The sequence below is a fragment of the Amblyomma maculatum genome, chromosome 10 (genome assembly GCF_055883805.1).
Source record: "Amblyomma maculatum isolate TAMU_Amacu chromosome 10, ASM5588380v1, whole genome shotgun sequence".
Classification (NCBI taxonomy): Eukaryota; Metazoa; Arthropoda; class Arachnida; order Ixodida; family Ixodidae; genus Amblyomma; species Amblyomma maculatum.
The window spans coordinates 53,973,078-53,997,242 of NC_139353.1; the positions used below are offsets into that span (position 1 = coordinate 53,973,078).

General features: G+C 43.2%; 2 protein-coding genes across 3 annotated transcripts; both read left to right on the forward strand.

The window, feature by feature from the left end:
• Positions 1-377: 377 nt before the first annotated feature.
• Positions 378-8,081, forward strand: elm (calcineurin like EF-hand protein 1 elm). The gene is made up of 5 exons (XM_084582805.1): positions 378-615; positions 697-769; positions 1,591-1,781; positions 3,414-3,517; positions 7,721-8,081. Exons 1-5 carry the CDS (start codon positions 549-551, stop codon positions 7,853-7,855), a joined length of 570 nt encoding a protein of 189 aa, XP_084438931.1. The 5' UTR covers positions 378-548; the 3' UTR covers positions 7,856-8,081.
• An 889-nt stretch (positions 8,082-8,970) lies between these two features.
• On the forward strand, positions 8,971-22,699 carry LOC146176479 (protein lin-52 homolog). Of its 2 annotated transcripts, XM_084582803.1 has the most exons (8): positions 8,971-9,067; positions 9,326-9,400; positions 9,556-9,590; positions 11,387-11,453; positions 14,421-14,504; positions 18,601-18,664; positions 20,375-20,672; positions 22,289-22,699. In XM_084582803.1, the coding sequence occupies exons 1-7, from the start codon at positions 9,046-9,048 to the stop codon at positions 20,652-20,654; spliced, it is 627 nt and encodes a 208-aa protein (XP_084438929.1). In that variant the 5' UTR covers positions 8,971-9,045; the 3' UTR covers positions 20,655-20,672; positions 22,289-22,699. The 2 variants fall into 2 exon arrangements, with proteins under 2 accessions (XP_084438929.1, XP_084438930.1); XM_084582804.1 differs by lacking the exon at positions 20,375-20,672 and having other exon boundaries at positions 8,972-9,067; positions 22,289-22,688.
• The last annotated feature ends 1,466 nt before the right edge of the window (positions 22,700-24,165 follow it).

The window sequence follows — 24,165 nt, forward strand, 5'->3', positions numbered from 1 at the left end:
GCGTTTCGATGGAGGCGAAACGAAGAGGCGTCGTGTGCTGTGCGATGTCAGCGCACGTTAAAGATCCCCAGGTGGTCGAAATTACTCCGTAGCCCTCCACTACGCCCCCCCCCCCCCCCCCCTTTCTCTCTATCCACCTTCACTCCCATCTTCATCCCTTCCCTTACGGCGCGGTTCAGGTTTCCACAGAGCAAATGTGACAGATACTGCGCCTTTCCCTTCCTATGAACCAACCTAACCTAACCTAACCTAACCTCTAATACGAACTGCAACTGTGCAAACTAGCATCGCAATCGAGCTCCGCGACAAAAATCGTTAGCACGCGCAGCGCCAAAGTTGTTGAGCGGATGTCAAGTCAACTATTCAAAGGAGCTTGCGTGTACACGAAGTGCTCGTACTACCAAGGTCAGCATTCCCGTCGTCAACGTCGAGGCCACCCCGACCTATTTCGTACGTGCTTCATAGAATCGTTGCCACTTTGGGTTTCCCCGCGTTCGCGAGTTGGTTCACACGTTTGTTCAGCCGGGTGAACTGTCTCGCTTGCGATCATGGGTACCCGGTCATCGCTAATGCTGCAGGACGAGGAGATCCAGGAGATCCAGCAGGAGACGGGCTGTAAGTTTGTTTAGGGCTTGTATTTGCGAGTGCTGTTGCCGCTGTCTTGGGAGACCCTGCTCACCGAGGTCGTTTTTGCAGTCTCGCCCAACCAGATTGAGCGGTTGTACAGCCGATTTACCAGCCTCGACAAGACTGACAACGGAACCCTTAGGTAAGCGATTTGTGGTGCGCACAGAAATATGGCTTTGGTTTCGAAAGTACGAGAAACTAAACTAATGAGCTTTCCGGCATGACATACAGTCGAGTAGGCTGCTGTTAGCGTATCGAGCTAGCAGGGCGATGACAGTAGCATTGCTGTCATGCAAGTCTGATAAACTGCATGTTTTCGAGCAGAGCTTAAATGCAGCGCTTGAAGGTAGCTTAGCTCTTCCGTTATGCTAGCTGTCATGCTGTGCGAGACAACTGACAAACGCTCAGTGCTCTGAACGCCTCTAAAGCCGGAACATATAATAGGCTTGTGAATTTCATGTGTTGCTGTTTTCTTTGGTTTTTCAACAACACTTGAGCTGCTGTTGGTAGATCCAGCTGCTGTACAAGACAGCTATTATTATCAATACGGAGTAAGATTACGGCTTCGATTAGCTGCTTTTTGCCGTAACGAAAGGCAAACGGGACCATGATACCAAGCTTCCTATGCAGGTACAGGATTCCGTACGTCGTAAAAGCTTCCAATATTTCCCAAGCATAAGCATCTTGCATGAGTACGATATTAGTTCGCGTTATACAGGAAAGAGCCTCATTATATAACTTGAATATATAACCTTTTCCTGTTAGTAGGTGAGTGTAGTGCTTTAATAACCCTTCTTGTGAATTCAGTGAACTTGTTCTATGCTGTCTTCGTACCACTTGTGTGTGTTCTTGCTGTGGGGCTTTCATTGCACTAAATAAGAAGAGACTTGGTTAAGTGTTCAGTTTTCTCTGAACAGTCATTTTCACTTTTGCATTGTCAATATACTTATTGCACGGTTGCAGTCGTGAAGACTTCTTGCGGATCCCAGAATTGGCCATCAATCCACTAGGTGACCGGATTGTCCACGCCTTCTTTATGGATGCCTATGATGACCGCATCAACTTCCGCCAGTTCGTCCGAGTGCTCTCCCGCTTCAGACCCTTGAAGAAGAACAAGGAGAACAAACTCAACAGCCGTGAGGAGAAGCTGCATTGTAAGCACAATCAATGAAGTTGTGGTTGTGACATTTATCACTATATAACTATAACTGATAGTCACACAAAAATGACTGCCTTCTGTGTAGCCTCAGTTTCCTTGCTCTATTAGTATTGCACAGTTGCATTAAGCGTTCACCTTCATGAGGTAATTATTATGGTTACAAACAGCTGTTTGGTGGCGTACAGCTGTGCAGGTTGTAGCCATATTTCTGGCTATGAATATGTGAGAAAGCTGGGCAGTTTTCTCAGGTCTTAGAAGAAGAAAATTCAATTTAGTGAATGTGGACACTCTTCCAGATCATGATAGTCACTCTGAAAACTGAGTTAACCAGGGTGGCCATCATGTGGCAGGGCGATAATCACTTAATCAGAAGTTGTAACTAATAGCCACAATAGTCAGAAGAAAAATAGTTTAACTGTGCTGTGGAAATAGTTGTTTCTTGCTTATAGTATTAAATGGACTTGTAAAAATGTGCACATATGCCAATTGTAGGGCATGTTGGTATGTGCTAAGAAAAGTTCTATTTGCCTAAATAAGCAGCAAAATTATCATATGACATGATAACTGCAGGTGACACATATCACACTATGTAAGCCAGCCAATACTGCATCAGACAGTAAGAACTGGTGTTGGTGGCTGGGCTCCAGGATATATGCCTGTCAGTATTTCAGTTAATAATATATATATGATGTGCATCTATCTGGCTCCTAACTTATTTTGTAGCTGTTGTATTACTTAAAAGATGGTGATGTTAAAAAGAAAATGAGCCTTATTGAAGACTTAACCCTTTGGAGTTCAGGCTCTTCCCTAATTTCATGACATAAGATTATGGCGTTGTTGCAGTAATTGAAAGAGGCCAATGGCTCGACAACACTGCAAGTTGTGCAAATATTGACGTAGGTCATGGGAACAAGGCCACATGGTGAAAATTTATGCATGTTGGGTATAAAATTTCTTAAAGTGGAGAGTTTTTACATCTTTAAAAGTTTTATAAAGCTTGTGATGACAGTTTAAAGTAGTCAAATAAAAAACCCTGGGAAGTTAACGTAAGCGGGCATTGGATACAAAAGTAATCCTGGCACAACTGAAAGGGAATTAATAGTTCTTGATGCTAAGTGTTGGAAGTGAGTGTAACATTTTCTGAGACAAAATTAACATTTGCTCCTACACCCCCAGCATTCTGAAGAAGGTGAACTTGTGAAATGCAGGAAGACCTGTCTGTGGCAGCATTAAATAACATTGTTTATGTTACAAGGTTTGCAATCGTAATTTTCAGTTTAATTACACATTATTTTGTCATTTAGTTATGAATTGACTGTGCATGATTTCACTCTTTATTGCTTGCGACACTTTCAGAAAGTTTACAGTGTGTCTGGTGCTTTGTAGCATTATCTGCTAGTGCATCAGTAAGCTCACCATAGCTAACTAGCTGGCATTCTTAGCAAGGGTCATCAAATTTTTCTACATGGAAAGAAAGGAGTGATGTTTAATCAAATGTTCTTTGTGGGAAATTTATTAAATATACAGCGTAATTGAGATGTAAAGTGGTCAATTGTTGCAAATTAAACTGCATAGCTCTGCTGTTGTATAGCTCTTGATCATTTTTGACGTGTTCAAACTTTTGCAGTTGCCTTTAAGATGTATGACCTGGATGATGACAACAAGATCTCCAGGGATGAGCTTTTGGCTGTGCTGCATATGATGGTTGGTGCGAACATATCCGATGAGCAGGTATGCTACCATATATTCGTGGCATTGTTTCCGTGTTTCTTTGGTTACTTCCCCTTTGTAAATAAGTTTTATAGGCTTCATTCTTCTTCATTGGAGTCCTTTTAGTTGGGTCATCACTGCTTGATTGCTTCCTTTGTTATTTTTCTCTTGTTTAACAAAAAATGGCTCAGTTTTCGCCCTGATTCAACCTAATTATAATGAATGAGAGCACCCGCCCCTGTGGCTCAGTGGTTAAAATACTCAACCCAGGTACCTGTGTTCGAACCCAGCCGGTTCGAATCCGCTCTGCTTCAAGGGTTTTACGTGCGGACTTGCACACATTTGATAAATTTGCTAAGCTCTCCACCTCCAGACTAGTGCTTTTGCACTAAAAACATGCCGGACAGGGAGCAGGTGAGGTGCTTCCCACACCCAATCATGCTTTTAAAAGGCAATCCTTTGTAGTAAAATGTCAGAGGAGTCAACTTAACAAAGCATTCATGGTGTCGAAGTCCTTTGGTGTGTTTAATGCATGCTGTTGTCGTGATTTTGTTTACAAAAGAGTGCTAGTTTAGGCAAGTTGGTATGGATCTATGGTGTTGCGGCAGTGCTTCGTCTTGTTCGTTTCTTCTTTCACGTGTTTGTTAATGTGTTGCTTCAACATTATGGGCGATTTATTTGTCCATCAGGGCAGTTTGGAAATACTGCTTCCAGTTGCTGCTTTAAGGGGACACTGCAAGTATCTCCATTGTGTTTTTATTCTCATAAACAATTGATTGGGGGTCTAATTTGTGGCTGTGCTGTTGTGTAAGCATTCTTGGATTTGATGCTCTCCTTGGACATGGACTGTTAGGGACGCTGTAATTGATAGACTAATGTCAGCTTCCTGGGATTCTTTAAACATATATTGATATTGCAAAGCACACAACAGGTGCCCTTCATTTCTCTTCTGTCGAAACATGACCAATGGAGGTAAAATGCAAGGTGCCCCGTGTGCTGTGTTATGTCAATGCACATTTTGTTCAGCACGAAAAGATGCATTCATTGGTGAGGAAACTGCACTTAAATGTGAAAGTGATTATGTCAATGCACATTTTGTTCAGCACGAAAAGATGAAACTGCACTTAAATATGACAGTCCTTATGTCAATGCACATTTTGTTCAACACGAAAAGATGCATTCATTGGTGAGGAAACTGCACTGAAATATGACAGTCATTTTTTCCCACCGCTAATTCAAACCCATGATGTTCATGATGAAAAAGACTTTGTGATCATCAACCAGATATGGTTGATGGTAGGTTCTTGCCTCAAAGAACCTCAAGGAGAAAAAAAAAAACATTGATGTCACTGCAGTTTGTGAAGGCAGAATATGGAAGCAGTGCCTGTATCTCATTTTGTTTTTTATAGCTTATAAAACCCCTATATTCAGTTGAAATAATCTCTCTTTATTGCAACATGGTAGCTGTTTGAGGTGGGTCACTTTTTGTTTGTCCTCAGTTTCCCTTTTCAGTTATAGTTTACAGTAAACTGTTTTGGTGAAGTTTATTTCCTTTGTGTAATTTCTATTGTTTTGCTTTTGGCAGTCAGCTTCCTTTTCAGCATTTGTTTGTTTGTTTGGCAGTCACTGTGTAGCGGTCGACATATCTTAGGCTCTAACATGTCGCATGTGTGCATTACAAATATACGAGCAATTAAGTTGATCGCAGTAATAATGTGCCGAAGGTGGCATGGCCAGACAGAAATAATGCATGTCAGTGGCCCATTGTAATATAATTTTATGAGCATAAGTTTGCTGCTGTATAGTGACTATTGGCTTCATCCTTCAACTATCTCCTTGCATCATGGTTATTGCAGACTCGAAAGCTGCACTTGACTCACTCGCATTTTTTTTTTTTGTATGTGTTTTTGTCTCATGACAGCCTTAGTTTTCTGCGTGCACCTTGAAACCCAGTACAATGCAATACCTTGCTTTTTTTTTTACTGATTTACCGGTTAACTGCATATATTGCTATTCATGTCCTTGTAGCCTACTCTGCCTTGTTTCAGCATTAATTAACTCGAGATAATCGTCATCATGGGATCACCACAGTGTTGTTTTTTTTCTTTGCCAGGGCCCTTTCTCTTTCTTTTTACTGTGTATAGGTTTTGCAGTAGAGAGTGCAAATACCAGCTAAGCCAAGCAACTGACTGGCATTTTAGGCAACTTGTTATGGTGTGTTGCTATATTGAGGCTACGTGTATGGAAACAAAGATAAATTGCCTCTGCCAGGATCGCCATCTACAGCAGGCAACTTGGCCGAGTGAACTGTACTCGTACAAATTTCGACATTTTGGGCTTATCATGCATCATTGTTCTTATCATTGAATTTTGGTAAAGAGCGAACTATGTTTTCTTATCAGTTTTTCAGTGCAGGTAGCTTTTGTCGCTTTTATAGACGTGCTAGCAAAAGAGGCGTTTTTTTTTTTTTAATGCTAAATGTTGACTTTACAATGGTGGTGATGGTACTAACTTATTATATCAACTCATGTCACCATTGATGCGTTAGAGTTGTTACTTGGTGCAGTGCTATTGTTTTGCCGCTGCTTCTATGTCCATGTTTTGTGTTAGGCATTTTAAGCCGAGGGAGGTTGCCTTCTGAGCCTCATTGCACAGCTTCTAATGCATCGTTAGTGTTCGAGACCTCCTGAAGCAAGCCCCCTGGGCTCTAAATTTTTGACAAATTTACAAAGGCTGTTCTTGCCCCCCCCCCCTCTTTTGTTTTGTGTAGCCAACACTAGGTGGTAATAAAACAGTCTAGAAGTATGAACCGCAATAATGCATTTGCCAGTTGTACAGCATATGTTGTTCATTTTTCTTACTGCTTCCTTTGTTCATTTTCAGAATATTATTGTCCTTGGTACTGTTATCCGCTACTAGTATTGCTTTCTCTGCTCTGTTCTGTAACTAAATGCATGCACTTGTCAGGGACCACTGCTTACGTGATGCCTTTAAATGTACAACACTTCTTTGATTTCAAATTTTCACGATCTCAGCCCTGTATGAACAGTTCTCAATACTTGCAAGTAATGCCACTGCATCTAATCTCTTGCTGCTCTTTAAGCTCACAAGCAAAAGGCCAGATTCACAGGTCAAATACCACGTAAAGGATGATGAGCCAAAATTGCCAGAGGAGTTTATTGAATCAGGAGAAGTAAAGATTTTTTCACTGTGCTGCAATTAACTTCACAAATTGCCAAGGCTGCCTGGTCCAGTTCAGCAGACTTATGGTGGTACACCAGAAACAAAGTCCCATGTGCCTAACCGTATGGTTTTAATCTGTTACGATGTGCACTTAGTTGGGGATGTGCTCATGCATCCGAATGAGCACTACAGTTGGTGAAAATATGGCTCAAAACATAGCAGGAGTGAGTGGCTTCCATTTGATTGTTTTGTGGCCGAAACAAGCTGCAAACAGTTTCTTTTGAGTATAGCTTATCGTAAACTGGGCCGAGAAACAAATGAAAAAGGAAGATAATGTGCTATTGCAGCATGTGAAGCTTCAATATAGATATAAAAGATGTCTCTATTTTCAAAATCATCTTCGTTTTTTTGCAGTTACCAGCAGATTGCACACTTCATTTTCAGCACAATGTTATGGGTTCAGCACCAAGCTGCTGTGACTAGATTTTAGGAGCTGAAAAATGCAGGAATGTACCCGACGTGAGATTTTTTTACCTTCTGGTAACTTGGTGAATGAGGGCCACCCTCCTTAACATCCCTGAGAGCTCAAGAGTAGTAGTGGGTTCACAACACCTTTTTGAAAAGTTGATAAAAAATTAAAGATATGTGTTGCAGGTGGGAACCAATTTAACATTCAGGATCTCTGTTATGCAAAAGCAGGTATATATTGGTATATTGACCAGCTGTGTTTTTCGAACTTTGAATGTCACCGCATAGTATGAGCAGTCATATTGGGTGTTCATTTACTGCTGCTTGTGATGTTGTGCGTGGGTCGTGTTCTGTCCTACCAGTGGGATGTGTTGTCCTTTCATTGTATTCGCAATCCAAGCTAGGAAACAAGACAGTGTTCCTCCTTGCATTTTATTTGGCTTTCTCTATACTTTCCTTGTGCTTTCCTTAACTTTGAAGGGTGTTAGCTACACTATGTTTTTTACATGACAGTGCCCTTACAGCTTCAGATTGTGTAGTTTGCTCATTACTTGAATTTATTTTTGCTTCCAGCTGGCGAGCATCGCTGACAGGACCATAATGGAAGCGGACAAAGACGGGGACAACATGATCTCTTTCGAAGAGTTCTGTGCGACACTGGACAAGACAGATGTGGAAGAGAAGATGAGCATCCGGTTTCTGAACTAGGGGGCTGTGCCTGCAGCAGCCTCTGTGCATCACCCACCTGCCCAGTTCCTCCTGCACCACTAAGTTATAGCGGCCGCTGCCTCCTCGTAGAATTGTTGTTTCTTGTTGCTGTTATATCATTGTCGTGAAAACTTTTACAGAGGCTTCTATATGTGCTGGCAACCATTCCAGTATCGCTTTTACATGTACTGCTCAGAGATCAAATATGTTTCTTAAGTACACCAAACTTTTTGTGTCCTGTGTGCATTCCTTCGGGTCAAGATTTTCATGACACTCTTGCATTGTCACTGCCGATGTAAAGGTGAGTTGATTAGTCAGTAAGTGTAGCTACCTTCAGTTACATGCCATGTAGCATATACCCTTACAACCTAATTAAAACAAAATAGCGTCAATGAACACTATAGGAGAAGATGCTCAAGAGAGTGCCTGTAAAATTGGTAAGGATATTGTTATATCAATAAACCAGTCACTCAATGCAATACCTTTTGCATTGTGAAAAGAAGTGTATGTTAAAATTTGCTGTTCCACAAGCTTACCAATTATTGCTGTAGATAATTGCATTCTTTGGGCCTGTACATTTGTTTTTTGGTTGCAGGTTTTTTGAAAAATTGGCTGAAGAAAGTTTTTTTTATTCAAGTGCTGGTTTTAGGAGTGATTTGCTTTATTACAGTTCCTACTGGAGCGTAACACTGCACATAGCAAACTTTTCAAGCTTTGTGGGCATAAATTACTTTAATATCTGCTGCAGAAATCCAAGGCTAAATGTGGTTACCTTCGTGCCGCTCGCACCTTGTGTGCTTGCGCGAAAAGACGACACGCATACGAGTTTTGTCCGCAATACGCAGTCGACTTTGGAAACCTATAGTTGCGATGCGGATACATTGCACAACTGCATCGTTGCTCTCAGGATACGTAATGTGGAATTGCGTCAGGCAACAATCGGCAGAGTAACGCGAAAAAAATAAGACTAAGCAAGCGAGGAAGCATTTTACGCGCCATGGCCTTGGATAGGAACGCCGAAGGGCCCGTTGCCAAAACGCGCGGAACGTCCGCATCTCAACGCGAGAGTCCCAATAGAATTTCGCGCGGAAAAAAAAAAAAACACACAAAAAAAAAAACAAAATGATGATGACTGTGACGACTCTGCAGTTGGTAGCGGGCCCTGGCGAACGCCGTGCGCAGTTGGAAAAATGGCGTCGAGCAGCAATGGAGGTAAATTTGTACGCTCCTCGATTTGACGTTTGGGTCTTCGTTTTGCTTTCGCTCTGACATTTAACATTTTTGCGCATTCATTGCTAATTAGGTATTGCTGCAATCAAGTGTATTGCATTGCTGCGAGTCTTCAGCGAAGGGCTTGTGTTAAGTGGGTTGTCGGTGGGGCGGGAACGCTGTATTGAACACTGAAATATGATCACCGTGCAGAGCGCACAGTGGACGGCGGCCGATTGTGATTACTTCTGATCTTTCTAGATGACTTGGACAAGGCTCTCGTGAGCGAAGAAAAGCTCGATGGACGGCTGTCCCCGGAGCTATGGCCCGAGCCTGGTGAGTTGTTAACCGTGTTTGCGACATAGTTTGCGAATACAGCGTGGTTGGGAGATGGAGCTGCCATGTTGCAGGAACTGCTGTGTTCTGCAGGCAAACTGAGAATCCTGCTCCCCATGTACATCTTTTTTTTTATTTCCATCTTTCTCTTATAGTTCCGGGTGTTACGGAGTTTGCGGCGCTTCTTTCGGTGAGCAACCTTTTGTGCAGAATGCTTTAATTTTTGACCAATTTAGGACTGTGTTATGCATTGCTGGTACTTATGTAAATCACTGATAATAGTGCTGTGCCCTAGATATTTAATATAGTATACTCTGTGGTCAGACGGTAAGACGCGTTCGAAAACTTGGCGTCCGTTTGCTGTGCGATGTTAGTGCACATCGGTGGTCGAACCCCAGGGTGTCGAAACTTTCGGAGTCCGTCACTACGGCGTCTCTCATAGTCTGAGACGCTTTGGAACGTTTAACCCTCCAAACCAAACATAAAACTTAGCGTTTTGACGGTACGGAGAAAGGCAAGGTAGCACAGTTTTTCGTTGAGCATTAATGCCTTAGATACCAGTATTGCACGTCGTCACTGCATAGATGCTTATATGCTGCGAATTTGCTGACGCATATGCAAATGGGCCGTCAGCAGACAATACAGTAGAGAGGTTCCTTAGGACTGGTTTCTAGCATTTTGTTAACATGATGGCATTAAAGGCCCCATACTGCAAGAAACATCTGCGTTATTGGCGCCCACTTTGCGAGCGAAGAATAAAGAGCATGGCTTTGGCTGATGGTAGTCGGCAGGTGACATGTCAAGGCACTGTTTGGTCGGCGAGACCACGTGACATCGGGAATTGGCGGAACTCCTTTGAGATGGAAGGAAGGATGAGGTGGCAATTGAACCCTGGACCCTTTGATCCTATAGTCGGGCATGCTACCCCTATGCCGCGCAGGTACATTTTTACTGCTTGGATAAAGTAATGCTTTATATGTGTCCGGTGGTTACGCACATAATTTGGTAGCTTACTCCCGTGTGCTAATGAGTGTATGCGAGTTAATAGAAGCATAAATTAAGTTGAGCTGGTAGCAAATGCACGTATGCAAACGAGGATCTCCCGTGTGCTAATGAGTGTATGCGAGTTAATAGAGGCATAAATTAAGTTGAGCTGGTAGCAAATGCATGTATGCAAACGAGGATCTGCAGACGGGAGCAGATAATGCTGTCATGTGTACAACCAGCAAATTTCCATTATCACCCAAGCTCTGGTGAGAGCTATTCGGTGTGTAAATTTCGGAGGAAAATAGCATTGGGGTGCTTACATTTTATTTAGATTTGCACGAGCTTTTCTACAAGAACGCTGTCATGTTACTCGAGGGATAATGCACTTCATTACTCTCGTGCAACTCAAAGAGTAACGCGACCATTTGACGACTGTGTGGTTTTGTGTTCAGTTCAATATGCCATCATAATTGTCTATGGCAAGTGTTTTATTTACTGACTGCTGCTGTATATATGTATAAGGGCTACTACTAAACTTTTGAAATGCTTATAGCTGCTGAATATTTTTCCAGCTTTGTAGTGTCACTGGCCGTAACTGTTTCTTAAGAAAGCCCACTTTGCTGAAACAAATGGATATTCAGAGGAGTGCACTAAGATGATACATCATCTTTGCTGAGTCTTTGGTACATTCTACAATTTCTAATGGCCTGGGTGTGGTATGTAAGTACTTCTGCAAATAATGTGTACACCTGGCTTATTGCAGTGCTTTCATCTGACGCAGTAAAAGATAACTTCTAGTGTGTTATGAACTTTGAATGGGGTGAATACTAATGGCTGGAGAACCATGACCTCTCAAAAGTCAGAGGCCCCTGATGTATGTTAGCATCCTTGATGGTGTTGATTTTCAGGTGGCTGCGTTGGTTTTGCATGTTGGTGCTTTGCTAAATATTTTCATTGGTCGGTTACGATGAATGATTCTTGCTTTTCTCTCTGGTGAAGCCTCCACCAAACAAAACCACAAAGCCAAAGTGGTCCCTTGATGAAGATGGCCTAGTCATGCTTCAAGGTGAGCTGCTCTGTCGGACATTTGAAAAACATCTTGTTATTTCAACTTGGAGGCAGAGAATTTTTTCTGATTGGGCAAGTACAACTGGAGAGGGAGGAGGTCTTGTTTACTGACTCATGTCCAGGCCATTCAATTATGTTGCCAGTTTGATGCAAAGCTAGAGTTTGGATTTATTTGCATATTGTCCAGAGCATGTGCAACATATCTCATGAGAAGCAGCCATAGGGCTGCATCGACTATAGATATTGTCCAGCTCTCTTAGGATAGGGATACGAGGTGAAAGGACATCATTCTTAACAGCAGTTGGGCAGCGCAGTCTGGCTGATTGTGCTGCATGAAGTTGACCAACACTCATAATAACGCAATAGGCGTTCAGCAAAAAACCCAGCGTCGGCCTTGTTAGCTAAAAATCATTAGTATGCCCCTGACTGCCCCTGACTGCCCCTGACAAGTGGTAATTGGCACTGATTGTCCGTGACCACTACAAGGCCACATGACATGGTCGAGTTGGCAGCAGCCGTCAAATCGGGTGCCTCATGAGATGGAAAGATAACCTGGGACCCCTGCATCTTGAGGCAGACATGCTGACCCTGGGCCACACAGGCAGATTTGTACAGCCTGGTTAAAGTGGGGCTCTATATCCATGTCGGGCGACCTTGCACATGACATGGTTGCTTATAACTCTGTGCTAATGATTATGGAATCATTAATGCTGTCTCGCTTCATGCTTGAGTGCTCTCCCTTCACTATTGGGCAAAGCGTTATCTTCCAATTTAGTTTCTTCTGCAGCAACCTTAGCTTGAATGCCCAAGTCAAGCCTGCACGCTGACTATTCAGCAGAATTCTATTTGCTTTTTAAGTAGAACACATTTTATGTTGCAGATGCAGCAATCCTTGGAAGAGTCGCGACATTTTGCATATTAAACAATAGCATTGAAAGCTGTGCTCTGTAGAATATTTAATGTCAGTGCCACTATTGTCGTTGTGAGTGAAAAATCATGAGAGGGCCTAATGCAGTGGGCAGGTGACATGGCCACACAGTAATTGGTCGCCAGGTTGCCTGACTCCATGAGACCGCATAACATCGCCAAATCGGGTAGCTCCTTTGAGGTGGCAGCGTCAGGTGGGAATCGAGCCCACGGGGACGCTTGGATACCAAGTCAGACGTTTCTATCCCTAGGCCACACAGGGCACATTCTTACAGCTTGGTTAAAGCTGGCCTTTATCTCTGTGTCGGGTATTCTTGCACAAAGCGTGGTAGCTCGCGACTGTACAGTAATGAGTATGCGTGTAATAGCAGAGGCACAAATTAATGGATTTAATGTAAGTAGCATAGTGCATGTATGTACAGTCTTTGTTGAGAGCTTAGAACCGGGGGGAGGGTTCGCTTTTCTGAGCCACACCGTGCAGCCCGTAATGCATCCCTAGTGTTCCAAATCTCCTGGAGGTAAAATGTTTTGTCTTGCATTCTCCAGTGGGAAGGCCTTCTACAAATGCTAAAGGAACACCTCTACACAGCTTAGAAGCAAACCCCCTGGGCCCTAAACTTTTGACAAAGACTACACAAAGATTCACGAGGGGAGCTGAGAAGCTGGAACCAATAATGCAGTCATTTCACACCTTCAAAGAAGAATTTCAAGTGTCACACAATTTTTACTGTGACACTTGCTCTTCCTCAGTAAATGCATTTACTGAGGAAGAGACATTGTAAATGTGCAAGCAGCAGCAGCAATACAGTTTGCTTCGAAGATGTGCAAACTTTGTGGCCGAAAGACATACAACCAAAGGATGGTATGCAGCTTGTCGCCCCCCACTTTATGTAGGACTCTCTCTCTCTTTTTCTCCCCATGAAGCTCTGAGCGTATGTTGGACTCTCTCTTATTTTTCTCCCCATGATGCTCTGAGCGTAAGAACATGAGTGGTTTCTGAATGTAGGTACTTGAAAAAGAAAGCAAAAATTTTTGAAGCGTGAGCAAGCAGCCCAGAATTTAGAGGTGCACTCTGTGCACGTTGAAATTCTCACATATGTATGCATGCCTTAGCTCCTAGGGAGTTCTCCTTTTCCCGTTCTCGTGTCTGCTTGTTTATCGGTTAATTAGAAGGTCTGGCTGAATAAAAATTTTTGTCAAACTGAGCCCAGGCATGGGTGTTCAAAACCACATATGTACAGTTTAGCACATGCCGTACTTAGGCAGGCACTTTTCTTGGCTTCTTGCCTGGTATAAGAGCTCATTCATGCTACAAAGCACATAAAAACAGAGCGGGCTTATAATTAGTGCTGTGTGCATTCGTCATCTGCCTACGTGTAGGACGTAGCCTTCCACATCTTCTCTGTAGCAGTATTGTAGGGCATGGTATACATGTGGAAAGCTCTTCTGATCGTATGTACTGTGGTCCTGAAAAGGCTGTTAACAGAAGTTTTGTTTATCGATAATTCAAATCCTAACACTCTCAGTAACCATGTGCACCAATTTGTAGCTATGCCACCAAGGTGCCCAAAGTGATTTCTTCTGAATGTCATTTGGTTTTTACTCTTTGCACTTAATGAAAAATGCAATTCGTCTGGAGTTTAGTGTGCATAACGCAAGTTTCAAAGTACATCCTTTGTCAGAGAGCCAGGAGTTTGCTCTGAGCTGCACAGTGGGGTTTGTAATGCATCGTTAATGTTGTAAGCCTCCTGAAGGTAATAGGTTTTTTTTTAGTCCTGCCCCTTCTGATGGGTAGGACTCGCACGAATGCCGCAGGAGCCCTGGATACATGGCTTAGAATCGAATCGCCTGGGCTCCAAATCTTTGACAAGGTGTTTACAAAATTCTAAGTGGTGTCTCTGTCACCTGCCTAAATTATAGGATTACTAGGATCATAAGATTACTCTTAATTGTAGTAAGGTGTTAGTACCTCACCAGACCGAGTGCAGCTTGATTACTGGCAACTGGGTGACTTGGGATGCTGTCACATTTCTTGCAGAGCTTAGTAGCCTGACTGCTGCGGCTTTGCTTGAGAAAGTGAAGGACCTTCAGAACTTGGCATACCAACTGGGCATCGAGGAATGTAAGTAGCCTCATGTTCCACCACACTTTGTGCATACTGATTGCTCAAAGCATTGCTTCCCTAAAGTGATTGCACGGAAAAGTGGGGATAACTGTTGTGTTGTACCCCATACAGTTTAGTGTTGTACCTGATGGCGGGTGGTGATCTACATAAGGGCAGTAATTCTGCGTCCGATATAGTTCTTTTCACATGGGCACTTTAAGTTTTGTTTCGCTTGTTTTAACAGTGCATGCAGGAATCCTTGCACGCATGTAGGCAGGAGTTCACAGAGCCTATTCGGATACAGCGTACTCTTACATGCCTTGGCCAGGAGCACTGTGCAGTGATTTAAGAGTGTAACTTATGTTCCTGTAAACCCGTCGAAGAGGTAAATGTGTGGATCTGAAAGCATGTTATTATAGGATATGAACTTAGTCGAAGTGAGCTGAATGAATTTAGCTTACCAAAACGTTTGTCCATCTGTTTTCTCTCACTTAGGTTTATTACCATTAGGCATTGTAGTTTCCAATGTTTATTTCTCGAAAATTCGGCATTTATATGCTTGTTTGAAATCGGTATGTTTCGGCTAGTTGCGTGTGGTTGGTGCAAACTGCACAATGTGGTGATTATTGTTGAAAAAACTTCTCAACGCACTCAAGGTTGTAGAAGCAAGAAGACACTAATTTTATTGACCTTGGCACAAACTCTACTTGTCCATGTGCCAGCTGATAATCATAATAGCCGCAAGCACGGTTGCACAGACTGTCAACAGCCCTGTCATCGGGTCCTTTGTGTTGACGGCACACAATTTTGAGAATGTTTGCCCAACATTAGCACTTGACACAGGAAAACCTAAGATGTCTATAGACGCTTGGGCTAATACTGGGCGGGCACATGCATGCAAAAAAAAAAAAAAAAAAGGAGGGTTAGGTCGACAACAGCGCTTACCAGTACTGGCAGTAGCTGTGGAACTAGAGTCGTGCGCTTCTTCATATTCCGCTCCAGCAGCTCTCATGGGAGGTCTATCTTACTACTACTTCCATGAATGAGGCAGGTGTGTCATTTCAAGGGGTGTTTTTTTAAGAAGCCTTGGAGAGAAGCTAGAAGCTGACTTAGACTTCTGTGAATTGTCCATTGCTACAGCAATGGAGATGCTAGCCGATGCACTTCAATGGCCTGCTTGGCAGAGCCTCAAGCGTAACCCTAGCTGTTTTTCAGAGGTTCCTGACAAGCTTTTTCGCTGCAAATTATATGAGAGGAAAAAAGAGATACAGTGCACACCAATGATTGAAATAAAATGTGCATTCAAACAATGTTTCTTTTATCACAAATACTCAGTGCAAATATTGCAAAAAAATATATGGAGAGCACAATATTTGGCGGGCACATGCATGCAAAAAAAAAAAAATGAGGGTTAGGTCGACAACAGTGCTTACCAGTACTGGCAGTAGCTGTGGAACTAGAGTCGTGCGCTTCTTCATATTCCGCTCCAGCAGCTCTCATGGGAGGTCTATCTTACTACTACTTCCATGAATGAGGCAGGTGTGTCATTTCAAGGGGTGTTTTTTTAAGAAGCCTTGGAGAGAAACTAGAAGCTGACTTAGACTTCTGTGAATTGTCCATTGCTACAGCAATGGAGATGCTAGCCGATGCACTTCAATGGCCTGCTTGGCAGAGCCTCAAGCGTAACCCTAGCTGTTTTTCAGAGGTTCCTGACAAGCTTTTTCGCTGCAAATTATATGAGAGGAAAAAAGAGATACAGTGCACACCAATGATTGAAATAAAATGTGCATTCAAACAATGTTTCTTTTATCACAAATACTCAGTGCAAATATTGCAAAAAAATATATGGAGAGCACAATATTTGTTAAATGGGGAAAAAATTTTTGAATTTGCATAACTTTAACCAATGGTGAAATTTAGTAAAATAAATTCTAGAACATACCAAATTTGTTGAATCTTTCTTAAAACTTGCCAGCAAAATCCTAGTTTATTACACAAATGCATCTTGGTGTAGATATTTTTTCCCCATACTACCTGAGAGAAGCGAATTCCAGCCTTTGAATTGGAATAGATTGTACTCTCCAAAAAGAGAGTACAATGTTTTACTTCAATAAAGTAAGAATGAAGTAAACTACTCTCAGTTTCAACTAAGATTGCTTCTGAGAATGGCGGAAAAAATTACAGGAACAAATGGTATAGCCACCCAAACATTTGTGACGGACTCTTGATGTGAAAAATCAGAAAAGAAACTTGATGAAATGAATAAAATATGCGAATATTTTCGTTTACCAAAAGCCTGTTCACGAAGCATTCAATGGGGGTGAGGCATTCTCAAATGGCGGCAGGGTGGATAAAGTCCGAAAAATAGAGAAATCAGTCACAATGTATCCGAAATTTCAGGCGCTATATACCTTAGCTATATGAAAAATATCACATGCTGTGCAAATGTTGACTAATCGAGCATGTCCAAAAAAAGTCGGGAATTGACATTTTTGGTCGGTGACTGTAAATGCATACTTGAGGTTCCGGCATATCGCATTTAGGATTTGCGCAGTGAAGAACAGTTTGAAGAAGTCTGCTGCTTTGTCAAACCGTATGCTGATGCTCCGTAGCAGCCAGAAGGCCTGCTACGGTGTGTCATTCTAAAGTCAATGCCCGGAATTAACTCGTCGAAAGCCAAATCCTTCTTTGCGATGGCGGAAGGACGTCTCCCCATTTGCTGCCAAGGCACTACAGATAAGAAAAATCCCTGAACCCCTTCCTGATGAAACCCTTCAAGAGCACTCAATAAACCTTCCCCTGTGCCTGGAAGGAAATAAAGGTAGTCATGGCCCTTGTTTGAAAGACGCTGTACAAGACCAATAATATTTCTTTAAATGTCAATTCTAAACTTTTCCTGGCTATATTGGTGCTTTTTTCACCAACAAAGGACTGAATTATTGCTTAGGAAATTGTATATAAATATAGAACGCGTGCCCCCCACCTGGATGCAAATCTTTGATGTGGAGATCATAAAGGACTCTTGTGATAGCCATTTTAATAGAGGGGTAGCCCAGGGATCCAATCAGTAGAGCTGTGTTGTGGCTACTCTGCTTGCTTGCCGACAGCATATTGATGGATCTAAACGGGAAAAACTTTAGTCTAGGCCTTCAAAACATTGTGCCAATAATGAAATGCAAATACTGCTGTAAAAAATATTTATACCCAACTCTACCTGGCCAGCTCATGCAAAAGCATAGTCAATATGGATGACGCGACAGTGCATTAGACTTAGTGTGATCAAAGAATCCCTGTAGCCTTAGCGAAAGCACGTGACTTCTGCCGCATTTTTGTCATGCAGCTCGGGTAGCAAGAGCCTGTCCAGTGATTTCATTCCTCCATGTTTAATGGCTCCTGCATGAGTATTTTGCATGTGTGCTGTGCTCAGGCATGGTTACGATCAGAGCAGTGATTCTGAGTGAGAAAAGGGTGTCTCTCCAGCACTGCCACCAGATATGGGCGAATTATTTAGCGAAAGCTACACTACGGTAGGTTTTCAAAACGAGGTTTTCAAGAGGCGTAGCTACGAGAAAACGACGCAGAAGAAGGCAAAGAGGAAGAAGAACGCTTGTCACCCGCAGCGAATGCTTTCGCTCCACATTCAGTTCAGCAGTGTTGAACCCTTCTCACTTTTTTATAATGTAGATTTCTAAGATAAAGCCTTTAAAGGCTTTGAGTAAAAATAGTGTTCCCACTCTGTCTATGCAAGAGTATTTTGAGGCAAGAGTGCTGCCTCTTCTTTTCTATCATTTCCATTCGTTAAAATGAACGGGAAAGTCTGCAGCACACTTATACTCTAGTAGGGAAGGGGTATTAGCAGTGCTAGAAACAGTGAGAAAAAAAAAGACATCATATGCAAGGCAGATGGGACCTTTTGACGACTTGGGAAGCTGGCTGCGTTCTTGCTATGTCAAAGTAACAGCTGGGAAAGCAAGGACAGTGACATAGGGATACATGCTGTACAGTTGCATTACCTGTTTCCAAAATCGTGGTTTGTGTGTAAGCGATTTCGTGCAATGTAGGGGCAGTGTGGTGTTGTTACATTCACACTTCACTGTTCTTTCTTCCCTTTCAGCTCGTGAAATGACAAGAGGCCGGTTCTTGGGCATTCTTCGCAAAGACAAAGACACCCGGCGAAAGTGAAGATAATTTTTTTTTGTTTCGCTGTTCTGCAGATTGCAAAGTGTGCAAAATGTAGGCAGGGGAAAGAAGAAAAAGGTCTGGTGCAAAGTGGAGGTGGAAGACTTTCTCTAGAATGACGCTTTTTAGCTGTGCACTTAAGTTCTGATGCCAGTTTTTGTCCAGCTAGATAGAAATTATTTTTTGGTTTTGCTGTTCTGCACATTGCAGAGTGTGCAAAATATAGCCAGGGGAAAGATGCAACAATTCTGGTACAAAGTGGAGACTGAAAACTTTCTAGAATTACACTTTTTGGTTGTGCACTGAGGTTCTGATCCATTCTTTGTTTGTTTGTTTATGTTGTGTTGCGAGATTGTTTCTCAAGAACGGATCTTTTTCGTGTTGGCTGCCTGTGCCATTTTTTTTTGTTTAAATGCCCATGTCAGTCGGCCCTTTGTCTCAAAGCTTTGGTTGTTTATGCTGTGTTATGAGATTGTTTTTCAAGAACAGATCTTTTTCGTGTTGGCTGCCTATGCCAGTTTTTTTGCTTAAATGCCCATGTCAGTCAGCCCTTTGTGATCGTTAATGCTGTTTTTTTTTTTTTTTTTTTTTTTTTTTTTTTTTTTTTTTTTGCAGGAGTAAGTATCCTTGTAATGCTACTGAAAAAAAAAATTTTGACAGAAGTTTGAGGTACACGACATTGCAAATGAGACTTCTGTTTCTATAGCCCCGTGAATGATTGCTGTTGGTAATAAAGATAAATGCTCTTAGATGTGCTGTGTTGTGCACAATTATGCTGTATGTATCATCCAAACCTTACTGTGCAGGTCAGGTACCGGATCCATATTTCTTTAATAATTTCTGCACTTCCACTCTGCCTTACTTCAACATATAGCAGTGTAATTTATTTTTTTCACATTACTGTTTTTTTTTTTAGAGAATGGCTTCAACACCATACCGTTTAGATGAACGGCTGTATGGCACAGTGGACTATAAATCTTTGCAACACATGGTACAACATTTGTCAAGACAAAGATTTAGAGCCCAGGAGGTTTGCACCTGGACTATGTTGCATAACTTATGCGGCAACACAACAATACTCACACACAATCTTAAATTAGAGAGGAAATCGTACTTCTCCAATGGTTTATACTCGGCTAATGGTACAAGAGCCCCCTTCCATGGCTTAGTAACAAGTCTTTGTGGGCTGAAAACAGGTTGACAAAGGCTGTACCTGTAGTCTGTCTTATGTCAGTGGAAGCATGCCTTGATAAACGGTGTACAAAAATAGAGCACAGCTTCCTACCCAAACTAGCAGCAAACTGTGTACATTGAGACTAGTTCAGTTCAATATTGAATTAACCCAGCATTAAACCTCAAGTACACAATTATTACTGCTACAAAACTTCTCTGAAACATGCCATTTGCTGGTTTTGCACAGTGAATATTTAATTTTTCTGTTTTTAATCACCATTAGCATCTGCTCTCACAGGAGTTCTAGACCAAATCCCTTGTATACAAGGCACTGCAATGACGACCATCCCAATACTTGAATCAAAGTCAATCCCTTAGTCAGAGTGCCAGTTCCATGCAAACTGGCAACTAACCCAAGCCTGTTTGTCATATACGTGCTTGTTCATTACTTATTAAAGGCACATTGATCACGCGTGTGGTAAGTCCAGGCATTTGTCCAAAGTGAGTCTTGGCAACGACAGCGCGCCTTGTTTCAGCTGCGAAGAACTCCGCGAGATTGCTGCCATCTGCGCCAAATTTGGGGGCAACGAAGAGCTGTGCGAGACAGTCTGCGAGGAGGTTGAGAAGTGTGGCCAGAGCAATGCCGATCCTGAGCAAGGCTGTGTCCCTGTCACATGGCCACCTGGGCAGGTCCAGGGCGAGCGAGGCCGAAGTGGCTCAACGGAGCATGAGGACCGTGGTGACTGCGAGGGGCAAGGTGCAAGCGACAACCACGGGGCCGAGCCTGGCGGCCCCGCGAAAGGTGGCCAGCTATAGAGCCAGCAGCAGCAGCTGGTAAGAGGCGAGCAAGAACAGGACACTGGTGTCTAGTCGCTGCTGCAGTCACTCTGAAAGGCGTGCATACCAGGCTCTGTGATGAAGAAAGTCTGGAAGTGTTTTCTGAGAAAAGAGAACACCAACAGAAATTGGAAGGGAAATAGCCATAAGGAACCAGCAGGGTCACTCTTGGAAAGCTTTCATATCTTCTACGCGTCTTCTACAGAAGCGGCCATGGTCTAGCGCCCCTCACTCGCAGACACAGCCTGCCCAACTATATTACCAAAGTAACTTATGCACAGTCTCTGAACCCTGCGGCCGTCGCTGGCCCTGTATGTTACATGCTTTGCTCGTGCCCTTCTGTAGTATCTGTGTCAGTTCGCCGCTTCTGTTTGATAATGAACGCTATATTAAGTTCATGACTTCTTGCTGCCCTGAAATTAGCAGTTAGGTTCAAAGTATCTTATTCGTTCCAATATTAGTCAATACGTCATATACTTGTCAACTTCCTTGGGACACCGGAAAGTTGAAGTGTTGTATTGGACCAGACGACAATATATTCTAGCCGTCAAATAGTTGCGTTCGAACCTCGATCACTAGAGTGGCGCTCAAGCAGATTTTCCTAGCATTTGACTACTTTGCAGCGCCATCGAAATCTCTCATGTCGCTCAACTTTTTGACGCTTGGGTTACACACAGTGCCGATCACACTTGCTCATGTTCAAGAAGCCGTGTGGTTGGCACTGCAGTAAGACTATGAGGCTCCGTCTGTCTATCGAACCTACCGTTGTCAAGCATGAAACCTTTCTGCTGTAACATTGGCGGCACTTTGCTAGAATGCAAGGATTAAACTTAGTAGTGGTGTCGGCATTATTTTCCCTTCTATTTCAGTTTGTCCTATGGTTGTGCTCCCTCTTTAGTTATGATTCGACCCCTCTCCGCACACATACACACTCGCATTGCCGAGTTGTTGGAAGAGGCATGTTTTGCAAACTAAAAGTGCTAGGCCTTGGTTTTTAAAACTAAGCCGAAGCTCTCGTTCGATTCAGCCACACAAGTGCCACCAGCCAATAAATTGCTAATAAATCTGCTTTTAGCTTTACTTGCCAATGAAAGCTTATGCCCACCTACAGTGTAGCTGTCCGAGTATGGAGACTTGGGCAGCAAGCCAGCACAGTCCGTGCAACACGAAAGCCGCCGCGTCCTGCCGAGGTGGAGGAGGCTGGTCTTGAGAACGGCTCGAAATCGCCAGGGCCAGCGTCGGTGCGCCGCACGCCACGGCCTCAAGGTAGACATACATGCGGTCAGTGAAAGTTGCGCGCTGCGCATGCAGCACCAGTAGGGCGCAGGCCTGCAGGCACACGCTTGTCGCTACGTAATCCCTTCTCCCAGTAGGCCCTTCAATAGTGACGGGGACATGTTTTCAAAACTACACACTGAATTGCCCGCGTCGTCAGGACTGCTACCGATTTTCCAAAGTAGGCAACATTTTTTCCCTGCTTCCTTTGCATGTTGCTGCCAAAAGCAGGTCTTCGCATTTAGGTTCGGTCTGCGGATGACTCTCCGCTTCATACACCCGCCACCAAATGAAGACATCATAATGGACTACGTTACTTTCTGTTTGGGCGCGTGCAGCTCGAACAGCGAGGGACTGTCGAGGGTGCGAACGTCGACGGCAGGGCCTCCGAACAGCGACCCCCTCTCGCGCGGGCTACAGTGATGCAGCGGAAGACGTTGGCCTCGTCGACTACCATTGGCCATAGACCAATGCACCTTAATTCCTCGACTGCTCGAGATGCCCTTGGATTCACGAAGGACTCAAAGAAATACAACCCTCTGAAGTTGACGTGGTTTTCTTGCGTACTGTAGCTGCAATATGCCACCTGAAGAGGCATATAGATACCGGAGTATTTAATGATCCGGAATGTAGTATCTTTTAATAGTAATTATTAGCGCTTATAACACTTTGAAACGATATAGTAATGCAATTTATTTTTTCATTTGCTTTAAGTACACCTGACTGCTTTTTTATTTGTTTACCAGTGTTGAAAAAGTGTCTTCGGCCATCTCAAAGAATATGTTTATTTTACGCTTTAAGTGTTGGAATTTCCGGTTCAATCCGAAAAACACCAAGCCCGCCTTCTGGGAATCGGTTTTAGCTGCACAAAAGACCGGTACTTCTAGCATGCATGTCACAACTGTATAAATGGATAGGTGGGTTGCAGAAACCTAGAAGTCAGCTTCTCTGCTAAGCAAAAACCCGTTCACCATGGCAGCCAAACCTGTTTTCAGGGCAGAAGTTTGGTGCAGCGCAGAATACTTCTATGTCCAGCCTGATGTTATGCACAAACCTGGTGAACAGGATTCCTTCACTAATGAGAGCCTTGAAGGAAGTCGGGGCGGGGGAGGTGTCATGATTGGCACTCACGAACGGAGGAGTTCTTAATCCCATAATTCCGACAACAGGAAGAGGGGTGCAGAAAATGGACTTGGACATTATTGCCACAATAGAGGTCTCTTGCACTGCACCTAATTTCTGCCCCCAAAACAGGTTTGGTCGCCGTGGTGAAGGTGTTTTTGCTCTGCAGAGAAGCTGACTCCTAGGTTTCTGCAACCCACCTATAGTGGTGTAACCAGGGATGCGGCGAGGTGGTATGTGTTTGGAATTTAGTAGCGTGGTGAGCTTCGGGGCATTGACTCGCGAATTATACGCATGCCGTGGCAGATCCGGAGGTATGCAAAGTGGAACCGTCTATATGCTAGCGCCGTGTGCTCATATATGTCAGTAAGGATCGTCGCTTGGTAACTAAGAACTGCAATAAACAATCATTGAATCGACGGAATATACATAAGATGTACGGAATTTGGGACATATTTTGGCTCCCGCTAAGCAGAAGTTACAGCGCTGATTTACGCCAACTATATATGATGCGCTGCCCTCTGAGCATAAGACCATCTTATGTTCGTTTGTTGCGCGGTCCGGTAATTTACGTTAACGTTTTATTTCTTGATAACTTCCTGCAAGGATAGCTCTTGCAGGAGGGAGTTGTTACCTCTATATTGCTTTTACTGCACACATATTTCATCGAAAAAAAAAAAAAGCCAGGAAATGAAGGGTTCATTCTGAATTACACCAACAAGGTTGACCGAATAATTGACAAATAAAAACGAACAGTCCGATCTCTTCTTGTAGTGTTCCAGCTCGCATCGGTGCATGGAAAATGGTTGCAGCCTCAAGTACCAACTGTCGTCCACAAGACGGTCCTCATCACGATCGTTCCTCTGATGATGAGAAGGCAGACGACACCATATCACCTACAAAATTAACTAAGCAAAACTATTAGTGCTTTCATATGTTATACCAGGTGTAACCACGTTAAATCTGTTTTGTCAATATTTGCCGAAGCTTGACCTCCGAACTTCGTCCAAATTGGTGTCGGCCCTAATTTTAGTATGACCAATATTTTATTATTTTTTTGCTTTGATTGGACTAAAGATACGCGACCCATAAC